The sequence below is a fragment of the Notamacropus eugenii genome, chromosome 5, assembly GCF_028372415.1.
Source record: "Notamacropus eugenii isolate mMacEug1 chromosome 5, mMacEug1.pri_v2, whole genome shotgun sequence".
NCBI classification, from domain to species: Eukaryota; Metazoa; Chordata; class Mammalia; order Diprotodontia; family Macropodidae; genus Notamacropus; species Notamacropus eugenii.
In genome coordinates, this window is record NC_092876.1 from 267870811 (window position 1) to 267883217 (window position 12407).

Here is a 12407-nt window from a genome sequence, read left to right on the forward strand (position 1 = left end):
TGACTGTAAAAAATCTTAATACATTGAGTACAGTTTTCTTTAGTGAAAAGTACCTGTGTGTAGATAATCTCTGCATAGGAAATAGCCCCAGATGGTTGTAATCATGGTGTTTTCTCATTACTAAACTTGATAAAAATTAGGCATCCATTTCTTGATCCTATGAGTGGACTGCTCTCCCTTAACCTCCTCCCTCTCAAGGCTCAGCTCAAATATCCCCTTCTGGAGGAGGTGTTTCTCTGTCTTTTCACCCTACCCTCAGGATTCACCTTCCACTAACAGTTCTTCTTGATACAGTTTTTGCATGTTCTCTCCACCATTAAAGACTGGGCTCCTTGAGGTCAGGGACTGAGGGTTTCCCTCCCTATTCTCAGTACTTAGCATATAATAAACGCTTGGTGACTGACATTTCCTTGGAAGCCACAACTCTTCCAGTAAAATTGTCTCAATGAGTTTATATTACAGCTGTATTTCAAAAGTAGTGTATTTTTACATATAATTTTGTCATAAACTAATATTATTAAGTAGTGTAAGGGAGTGATGGGAATTTTCCTATCATAGGACAATGGACAAGATAGCTATTGCCCCCTTATTATCAAACTGAATTGAAGTTCATAGAGGTTGCGATTTGCACTTGGAGTATAACTCCTAAGACTCTACAAGTCTCCTGAGGTGGAACTCCACTGTCATGTGACCTGCATTTTAATTATGCTTTTTGTATTAGTTTATTATTCCAAGCTGCCTTTAGAAGAGAATTCTAGTTTTCTTTTTTTTTTTTTTTTTTTTTGGTTAAGAAGAGTTAATTTTCGTAAGTTTATAGACAAAAGAGGGTACTAAAGTCCAGATAGTCAAAGTATTGAAACATTATTGAATCTCAAGTTACAGGGCAAACTTATGGGAAGGGAACACACATTTATTAAGTACTTACTATGTGCCTGACACTGAATTAAGTATCTTACAAGTATCTCATTTCATCCTCACAACATCCCTGGGACGTAGGTACTATTATCCACATTTTACATTTGAAGAAAGGCAAAAAGAGGTCAAGTGATTTATGCAGGGTATAGTTTGTGTGTATACACTATATATATAATTTACATGTACTCTATATATAGAGCATATGTTATATGTAATGTGTATATGTATATATAACATATAATACTTATATATAATGAAGATCTGAGGTTGGATTTAAAGTTAGGTTTTCCAAGAACTAGACTACCATCTAGTTAAATTTACCATCTAATTGAACCCTTTTATTTGATAGATGAGAAAACAGATTCAGAGAAGTTTTATTTGTCCAAAAATCCAGTGATTGATTAGGGACAGAACTGGAATTACAAAGAAAGAGCTAGCAAACTTTTTAGAAGGTCAGAGGGTAGTGTTTCACAACCTTATTGTTCCCTACTGAGGTCTCTATCTTGCTTTCTGTTTGATCAGAAAATAGCACCCTTGATTTTCTTCTTTTGTTCTCTTAACCTTACTTCTGGCTGTTAATAGCTAAATGACAAGAAGTAGCGAATTCAGCCCATAACCTATCTTTTATTGGTACCCTATTTTACGTAAAAGAGATTTCTTGAATTTGAATAATAAAGTACATTAAAACTATCACCAGAATTTTTAACTGTTCTGAAGCTCTTGAGTTGTGATATAGAAAAAAATGACTTGGAGTCAGGGTACTTCAGAGAAACCTCCGAGTAGGTTTGTTTAATTTAATGTTTAACTTGTGGTATAAAGTTCATTGAGAGCTTCTGAAATTTAAATGTTCTTGTGTGATTAAAGTGTGTAGCTCTCATACTAAAGATAAATCCTTTGGCTTTTAGGTTTAAAGAACTAGTTTTGAAATTGTAGATTTTGTAAAACTAAAATATGCTAGCCACAAAAGTATCTTCATGTATTGGTTTAATAACTTTCATGTGAGAGTTGGGCAAATAAGATTTTTACTAATTTTTCTTTTTTCCATTTTGTAGAGTGGAGAAATTCAGCCAGTTAGTGTGAAAGTTGGAGATAAAGTTCTTCTTCCAGAATATGGTGGAACCAAAGTAGTTATAGAAGACAAGGTTTGTTTAATATAACTTGAAACAAGTTAAATAGTTGTCACTACCAGAATTAACTAACATACTCCTTTTTTTATTTGCAGGACTATTTCTTATTTAGAGATAGTGACATTCTGGGGAAATATGTGGACTGAAATCACTAATGAAGTGGCGTCATGAAAATTGCCCATTCCACTAAAGTTCTGAAATCTTTTGTTTCATCATGTAAATAATTTCCAGGTCTCTTGTTTTATAATAAATGGATATCTTGTGTCTCTAAAATCCAGTTTCTCTGCATCAATTTGAACATTTCCAAATAAAAAATGTAAAAATAAATTGTTAACTATTTCATGTGTTAATTCTCTGAAGTTATTTTAATCTCAAACTTACATAAAGTATTAGAGTTAAGAGACTTAAAGACTAGGGCTTTACCTTTAGCTTTGTTAATAATTGTATCTGATTTAAAAGAAGAATAAACAGTAACATTCTTCTCAGTGTGATTGTGTAAGCCAAATCTTAAATAGTAACATTTTAGCTTTCTAAAGTGCTTTGCAAACCTTCAAGCCCCATATAAAAATTGTTATTTTTCTGTGGGTTAAACTACCAATAATTTGTATGATATGGGATAGTGGTATAACCAACAGGAAAGTCATTTCTTGTTTTGGTGGTATTTAGTGGGGCTAAGGTGAGAACCAGCCACGTAAAACACTGTTTTAGTGATATCTGTGTGTACTGCTGCTGTGCTTTCAGCATGACAATTGAATTAGCATACTAGATGTTCTGTCCTAATCATGAAAGTTGTCATAATAAGGTGTTTGCTTGTAGTAGTGGTAAGGAATTTGTGCTGAGAAGAATATCTAACCAATGCCAACTAACTGAGATGACTAACCAGGATTGGAATGCAGTCCTTGACCCTGTGAATAAAAATGATTTGGATTTACCACATTCCAATAAGAAAGATGGCAGTTTAGAGAAATAAGATGTTTACTTGTTATCAGTAAAAGTGATTTAATTTGAAATCATAAGTTTGGGTACATCCCATGATAGTATGTCAACTCTTATGCTTGTAAGTCCTAAAAAATGAACCATACCTGTTTGTGTTTTCCATCCAAAAGTGCAAGGGGCTCATTTTTATAACTGATTTCTCAACTTGAATTCATAAGCCCGTTAGTCTTTCCCTGCGCCTCATTTTCTAAACTAGGTTGAATGGTAACAGTCACATAATTCTATCCAGTTCTTAAAAATCATGTTTCAAGTACTTGTTTTTCATTATATATGCATAGAAGTTTGGTGTCTTTGTCCTGTAAGAACTTTTGGTACTTACTGCTTGCATGTGATGAGAAGGAAGTTCCTCAAGTTGCTTGATAGAGCAGATTAGGGAAAATGTTCACAGGACTGCTTGACAGAAGACTAATAAAAGATGAGATAATCCTCAGTACTAGAGCAATGTGCTGATACTTTCATTTTGCCTCCGAAAAGGAGGAAGGAAAAAAAAGAATGGGTAAAAATATTTAAAGGGTCATTTCAATTGTAATGAACAGGTTTAAGTCTTGACCTCCAATCTCATCTCCAACGGCCTTTCAGACATCTTAAACTGCATGTCCAGTAGATATCTTAAATTCGCATTCAGAACCTGACTGCCCCTAAGTCTTCCCTTGCTTCTACCTTTCCTATTACTGTTGAAGGCAACACCATCCTTCCAGTCCCTCGGGTTGTAAACCTAGGTGTCATTTTCAGCTCTTCACTTGTCACCCTCCATAGCCTATCTTTTGTCAATGCCTGTCAGTTTCACTTTTGCATCTCTTAAATGTACCCTCTCTCTTCTAACACTGCCAGCACTGCTACAGGTACTCATCATTTCATGTTCAGTCTGATTTGAGTCTCCCTACTCCAATCCATCTTCTATTCAGCCACTAAAATGATTTTCCTGAAGTGTGGGTCTGACCATGTCATTCCACTTGATAAACTCCAGTGGCTCCCTCTTGCTTCAGAATTATACACAAAATCCTCTGGTATTTAAAGCCCTTCATAACCTACACACCTCCTACTTTTCCAAGTCTTACTCTGATCTAGTAATATTGGTCTTCTGGCTGTTCCACAAACAAGACACTTCATTTCTCAGCTCTGGGCATTTTCTCTGGCTGTCTTCCATGTCTGGAATGCTCGCATTTCCACCTTTTAGCTTTCCTGGCTTCCTTTGTCTCAACTAAAATCTCATCTTTACAGAAAGCTTTTCTTAACCTCTTCCAATTCTATTTTGCATATTATATCCTACCTATCCCATAAATAGTTTGTATACATTTATTTCTTTTGTCTCTTCCATTATATTGTGACCTCCTTATCTTTTTCCTCTTTTTGTATTCTCAGCTTTTAGCACAATGTCTGGCACTCAATAAATGTTTACCCTATTTTACAAGTGGAAAAAGTATAAATACCTACCACAAATAATCTGGAGGATTAATTTTTAGTAAACTTAAGGTATAATCAGCAGAGTGAAAGTGTTTTTAAAAATGGAGCAAAATGTTTGAAGCACATAATGTACTTTTTTAAAAAGCTATTGCCCGAGAGGTGGATTCTGATTTATTCTGTAATTAGTGTAGGAGGACCAGAGGGGGAGCATAGGAACGAGTCACTACCATACGGTCTGCTGAACAGGTTTTAGTACCAGACGTGATGGAAATTTCTCATACCTCTTGTCTCCCTTGTTGCCCTCAGTATTATCTAGGTACTTAGAATCAGGGCAACTTTGGCTATGACCAGCTTACCTATTTTGATTAGGAACTGGGGATATGACAAATCATTTCTTATGTTGTTTTTTAGCACTATAGATAGAATAGCAGAGATAAAGTGAAAACTTGTCAAGCAATTTCTGATTTATTTCATTAGGTTTTAAGAGAGTTTTGATGTAATCTTTGCCAATGGGAAAATATACTGAAAAGGCATTGCTCAGCCTTCTTTACTTTTGTAGATAACAGAAAAGTTCAGAACATATAGCATGTTGCAATGTTATTAAACCTTGAGCACCAGCTATGAAATAAGATATAAGGTGGTGACTATAGGACTTTTGATTTAATGCACAAAAATTCAGAGTAGGAATACCAGACTACTTAGGAATGAGTTTAGTCCAATTAGATGATAAAATCATTTGTAAGACAGCTGATTAAATAACTTAGTTTAATTTCATTTAATTTTGTAATATACTCCTAATTTTAATAACTTTGTGCACATTATCTCTATCCTCCCACCTGTTGCTTTTTTTTTCTTTAGCAAACATTTCACCCCAAAATTGGTAAGGGGTGGGACAGCACTAACCCTGGGTTTGGGTACCATGGGCAAGTCCTTGATCTTGTGAAGTCTGTTTCCTCATCTAAGATGTAGATAAACATATTTGTGTTAAAGCCAGGAAAACAATATACCCAGTGACTACAACAGTGTAGTTGGAAAAAAACTACAGTTGTGATTGAAAATGAATGTTGTGAAATTATAAAGAATAAGCTTGGCCTCAAAGAATAGAAATGTGAATAAAACTTGCTCCCCCTACCCTTTTTAGATACAGGGCAACTACAAGTGTGGGACATTGCAAAAGACTGCAGTTTTTTTTCAAAGTACTGATTGATTTTGCTGAATTCTTTTTTTTCTCTTTCAAAATTTTTTTTAACTGTATGATAGGAGAATGGGGGAAGATATGGGGAAAATCTAAGCTATGTAAAAACAAAAGAGCAATAAAATCTACTTTTAAAATACTTTCTCTACCTACTTCTAGGTAAGTATGAAACAGTTGCTTTGTAAACTATAGTACTATATAAAGTGAATAATTATTTTGACTTTCCTTTTGGGACTGAAATCTGTGGTTTCAAGTGATAGAAGGACACTCTACCAGTGTGCAATGTGTTAGAGACAGGATTTGTGGAGACTTTCTGATTCAAACTAGCTCTCTATCCATCATACCTAACTGCTTCTCATTATGGCCCAGAGAGGTTAGATTGTTTACCCCAAGGTTACACAGGGAACAGAGCTAAGATTAGATGTAATTCTACTAACTTCCAGCCTAGTGTCCTTATTTGTTACTTTGTAAATAAATGGAAGGCCCTGCCAATCTACTGCTCTCCTGTAACTTACCACTGACTCAAGAAATTTCCCTAGAATGGATGAGGGTAGAACATATGGATAAGAATAGAACAAGACATCATTTTTTCACTGGATTCAGTGTTGTTTTCAACAGGGACTCTAAATAGGATATGCAAAGGATATAAACTGTTCCCCCTCCCCCAAGAATTGGAAGTTAGCCATATGAAAAATTGTTCCAAATCATTAATAATAATTAATAAAAATGTAAATTAAAACATCTAAGGTTTCACCTCACATCCAGCAAATTGGTGAAAATAATAAAAGATCAAGCTAGTTAATGCTGCCAAAAAACTGTAGGAATACAGGCACAGTTGATGGAGCTAGAAATTGATCCAACCATTCTAGAAAAGAGGTTGGAATCACGTGGGCCAAGTCACTAAACTATATTTAGCAATCCTGCTGCCAGATATAGACCCCAAATTGGTCAGGAATAGAAAGGAAAGTCTCCTATATACCAAAATATTGTGGAAATTGTTGTGGTAGTAAACAACAACAACAACCCTAGAAACTGGTTGTCAGTAGATTAGGGAATGGCTGCACAAACTGTAGTATGTAAAAGAGGATCTAAAGAATTCAAAGAAACATGGGAAGATATGAATTGATTTTTTTTTTTAAAGTAAGCAGAATCGGGAAAGTATATCTATCAACTACAATAATGTCAACAAAAGGAACCTTGGACTTGGAGTCAGAAGATCTGGATTCAAATCCCTCAGCTACTCACTACATGTGTGACCCTGGACAAGTCATTTCATTCCTCTGGGAGGACTATTTTCTTATCCATAAAATGAAAAGATTGAACTAGTTCTCTTAGATCTCTTCAGCTCTGTAGTTGAGGAGCTTCTTTGAGGTATTTCCTGATCTCTTTTCCAGCTATGGTGCTACCCCTCTCCACCTTCTCCATCAATTACTTTCTATTCATTTGGGTTTGGGGTTTGTTTGTTTTTTTGGACAATACTTGTGATTTTATTGGCATAAAGAATTTCTGGTTTGGGATTTTTTTTGAGGAAACTCCTAATATAGAACATCACCTACTCTACCGCTGATAGTTCTACATAAGAGTTGTCCAGGGCAATGAGAGGAGGATTGGAGTGGGGATAATAAACAATTTTTACTGGATAAAAAGATAAAACTAAAGCTTCTCAGTGACTAACAGCTCTAAAAATAAGCCCAGAAAGAGAGAACAAAAAGTAAGATATCTAGTTCAACTCAGATATTAAACCTGCAGAAAAGCAAGATTGGCAGCAAGGTGGGAGATAGATTGGAGTAGGAAAAGGCCAAAGAAAAGGCTAATGAAAGTCCAGGTGTGAGGTGTTGAAGGCTTACACCATGATGGTGGCTGCATTAGTGGAGTGGAGGGAAGATAAACAAATGATGTGTTCAAGACTTGGTAACGAGTTGGTAATGTGGAGTGAATTTGAGAGAGGAGTTGAGGGTGACACCAAGATGTAACTGAGTGACTAATGATGATGTTTAATGTAAAATTTTGGAATAATCTCTTTGCTCTCTCTGAAGCAAACTTAGAGAATGCCTCTTCCTATGTCAACAAAAGCCAGCCAGGGCTGACTTAACATTCCCTAAGAGACCTTTAACCTAAGACACTATCTTGAATAATGGGATGTTTTCCATATCTTAATATTTGTAGACATATACTATGTTATGGCATGTTAATGGTAAAGAAAATACAGACATCTTAGATCGTAATTTCAATTGAAACTTTGTTTACCCTTTCCTGTGTCAGTTATTTCGAGTACCTGTTTAGGACAGGAAGCCTGGTAGGATTTTCTTATCATATGTCACAGAAACATATGTTTACACCACCTGGAATTGCAAGGCTCAACCAACACTACTTTGTTAATTGTCTTGTCTTACTAAATTTATGATTTGTTCAACTAAGAGAGTTCCTTTCTCACAGCAAAATGTATATAAGCCAGAAGATTTCTGCACTGGGTAGCCAGAACATTTTTCTAGCTCCATAATGCATTATGTTACCGTTTTCTTTAATAAGGGAGTTGATCAATTAATTAATTAAATCATAAAATGTATGCATTTAGCCTGTTGCCTTTTCTTTAACCAACTTTTTAGGTCAACACTAGGAAAATGGAGCTGTCCTCAAAAGTTATAGGAAATTTTGAAATAGGGAGGGTTTGTGGAGGGAAGAAAATGAGTTCTGTTCCAAATTCTGTTAAATTTGAGATGAAATGGAATATCCAATTCAATATGTCTAATAGACAATTGCTGATTCAAGACTGGAACTTGGGGAACTCAGAGAGATTAGGGATGGATACATAAAATTGGGAATCATATGCATCAAGATGATAACTAAATATATCAGAGTTGATGAGATTATTAAGGAGGTAGTATAGAGGGGAAAGAAAAGGGTCAAGAGAGACCCTTAGGGCTAGTGGGAATGACATGGATGAAGAACCAGCAAAGGAGATTGAGGAGCTCTTGGAGAGATCGGAGAACCTGGAGAGAGCAGGGTCATGAAAATTTAGAGGAAGTATTCATGAGAAAGTGATCCACAGCATTAAAGACTGAAGAAATGAAAATAAGGGTAAAAATTGAGAAAAAAAAAAGACTACTATATACGGTAATTAAAGATCATTGGAAACTTTAAAGAGGACATTTTCATTGAATGATGTCAGAAGCGTACCTAATGAATTCAGTTGATAAAACTAATTTGTAACTAGTATCAAATAGTTTTGATGATAACTGTTTTGCTTTATACTACTAGTCCCACTTCTTTCTCACATTTTTCCATTACTTCTCTTGATTCTGGATCTTCTGTTCTGAGGAATTTCTTTTTTTCCAGGTCTATGAAGTAGTCCTTTGGCAATTTGATTGGTATGGCATTGAATAAAGTAATTTAGACAGTGTTGTCTTTTTTATTATAGTAATATGACCTACAGAAGAACAATGACCATTTCTTCAATTATTTAGTCCTCCTAGCTTGCTTTTTAAAGATATTAGTCTAAGGAGTTTTAGTTGATCGTTTCAGCCAATCACTAGAATTTCCTATGGGGTGTTAGGTGCCTTCATCCAAAGATAAAGGTACTAATAATTCTCTCAAATTGATTAAGGAATTTTTTCACATCTACAAATACATTATGTAATAGTAAGAAGTTCTGCTGGGCCCAGGGGGCGAAGGAGCTATATTTCCCCACTCTTCACTAAGGGATTATTTTTGGCTCTAAACCTGGTTTATTCCTAGGAGAGTTTGACCATCTAAAAGGGTCAAGCTTTTTCTCATACTCTGGCTTTTTACATCCCTACCCTGGAGTCCTGGAAGTAATTACTTAAAGATCAGATATTAGACTCATATCTAAGGGTGTCTCAAAAAAGCAGAGAGTAGGAAGGTACTCAATATATGCTGTAAATCAGGCATAGGACAGTTATTTTTCCTTCACACTTAAGAAATGTTAAAAACCACAGAAGAGTCACAGTGAATATTGACCAAGACACAGCACACTGTTATGCTTGCCCTGGAGTCTGAGACAAACGTCAGAACATGAAGTAATTTGTGTGACTATAGAGCATTTCATTTGCACTGTCCAAAGAATTCTCTTTAGATTTATGTCTTCTGACAAACCAGGCAAGGGATTGGGCTCATCCTCTGGCTGGTGGCTGTCTTCTTCTCCATGAGATGTTGTAGTGGATGAAGAGAGGGTACCTACCACATTGATTGAGGACACAGGATCTTTAAGCCTCTTGAATCACAAGTTTCCTTCAAGGCTGGAAATGTCCATTTTACTTTTACTACTTGGTCACTTACAATCAGGCAAAGAAACACAAAGAAGCAAGAGAAGTTAGGGCTCTGAGATCCAGTTTCAGGCTTATCCAAGTAAGACATATGTTTTTGCTGCCATGTGGTCATGCAGGCATTGTGACTGGACGGCAAGGGCAGGGCAATTCCTCCCCCACCCCCACACTGAGTGGAAGAGTTACTCACTACACATCTAAGGTATTCAAAGCAAGACAGTAAATGTTTTTGTTCAGTCATTTTCAGTCATGCCATACTCTTTGTGCCAGTATTTGGGGTTTCCTTGGCAAAGACACTGGAGTAGTTTGCCATTTCCTTATCCAGCTCATTTTAGAGATAGTAAATAGAAAACATTTTTTTCCTCTGATGCAGCATCCTGTCCCTCTGCCACTCTCATAGGAAAAAGATCAAAGGATCATCCAAACTTTGCTATGTTGCACCAGGCACCAATTTATTCTGCATTGGGCCAAATGTGCCTGTGAAATATATGGAATTTTCCAAGATAGCTCTAGAATATGGTACATGAGATGGTCCTTGTTGGCCCATCCCCACACATATTCCATGGGTCATATTCTCCAAAACAAGTAACTACCCCAAGTCTGTAAGGTAGATAGCATTTAAAATCTGTGAACAGACCACTCAGTGTAGCCATTCAAGGTCTGAAACAGATGACGTCTGAAATAGCCAACCATTTTACCATACGCCTAAGAATCACGTTATTACAAAAGAAGCTTTAAGGTAAAGTTTTACTCTGCAAAATGAAATTTTTCATAATCAACAAACAATAAACACAGTAGGATATTTTTATTCTCTACATTTTCTAGTCAATTCTGTAATGATAAAAATATCCACTGTGGAATATTGCTTTTATAAAAGGCTGCCTGTTCCCTTCTAAGACCCTCATTAAAGATGTCCTTAATATATGTGTGCATTATTTTTAAAAAAGATTTTATATAGATGGAAAATTAGGCATATGGGTATGTGGTTATTGGGGTTTTCTCTATTTTGTGCTGGTTTTTTTTTTTAATTCAAAGTTTCTACTCAGCTCTTTCTGGTCTTTTCATCAGGAATACCTGGAAGTCCTCTGTTTTCCTTGGATATGACTCCTCTTTCTAAACTCTGCAACCCAGTCAAACTGGCCTTCTCCCTGTTCCTCACAAAAGACACTCAATCTTTTGTCTCCCTGCCTTTGCAATAGGCTTAACACGTGCCTGGAATGCATTGCTCTCTTAACATCTGCTTCAGAGTCCCTCTCTTCCTTTAAGCTCCATCTTCTCATCAAACCTTTCTTGATCTCCACAACTGAGTATCCTCATTCCAAAATGATTTGTAGTTAACTACTTAGTATATATTTGTATTTACTAACTTTGTATTTATAATATATATTACATATGTATGCACAAATATATATTTATAATATGTACATATATTTGTCTCTCCCATTAGAATATAAACTTTGTATGAGTAGGAAGCTTTATTATTTGTATCCCCAGTGCCTGGCACATAATAAATACTTGTTGATTGACAAGAACCCCTGTGAGAGTCAAGAGAATGAGAGATTAATCATGCATTTGTAGATTAATTTTTGTTGTTGTTCAGTCTGATTCTTTGAGACCCCATTTGAGGTTTTCCTGGTGAAGATCCTGGAGTAGTTTGCCATTTCCTTCTCCAGTTCATTTATTTTACAGACAAGGAAACTGAGGAAACAGGGCTAAGTGGCTTGTCCAGGGTCACACAGCTAGTAAATGTCTGAGGCCAGATTTGAACTCAGGAAGATATGGTGCTCTATGTACTATGGCACCACCCTCCCACCCAGCTCCCTAGCTGACCTCATAGACTAGTAGAATACCAGAACTAGAAGGGACTTCAGTGGTCATCTAGTCCAACTTTTATTTGAACTGGAATTCTTTCTTCCACATCATACCCCAGGGGTTTTCCAGTCTTGGATTGAAGAGGTCCAGGGAAAAGGAGCTCATTGCTTCTTGGGGCACTCTACTTGTAGATATTTCCCAGAATAATTGTAAAAATAAAATCAAGAAATTATTTGTAAGATGTTTTACAGACTGTAAAGCACTATATAAATGCTATTATTTTTTTTTTTATGTATATAACTTTCCCTACCTCTCCTACACCATAAGCTATTTCTTGTAACAAAGACTACCAAAGAAAAATGAGGCAGTTCAACACAATGCACTAGGGTGAATAATCACATCGGTAAGACCCTAGATCAATCAATTTGTTTAAGAAACATTTATTAAGCATTGCTGGGATACAGAAAGGAGACAAAAGACAGTTTGTGCCTTCAAGGAGCTTATGCTCGAAGAGCTTACAGATCTAATCGAATATTGGAATGTGTGTATATGTATATACACACAGATACTAACATATATGAAACACTGTATGAAAGAACTGTGATTTCATCAGTGTAGAAAATCCTTCAACCAAGGCAGATAGCAACTGTCTATAATTTATAGTTTTAGACAGGG

General features: G+C 35.9%; 1 protein-coding gene across 1 annotated transcript in view; it reads left to right on the forward strand.

Annotated features, from left to right (window-relative positions):
• Positions 1 to 12407, forward strand: part of LOC140506047 (MOB-like protein phocein) — a 49264-nt gene that overhangs the window by 1669 nt on the left and 35188 nt on the right. The window contains exons 3-4 of the mRNA XM_072612790.1: positions 1968 to 2057; positions 2138 to 2369. Coding sequence (XP_072468891.1) covers positions 1968 to 2057; positions 2138 to 2188 — 141 coding nt within the window. The 3' untranslated portion in view covers positions 2189 to 2369. Of the gene's footprint in view, positions 1 to 1967; positions 2058 to 2137 lie in introns of the transcript that reaches the window.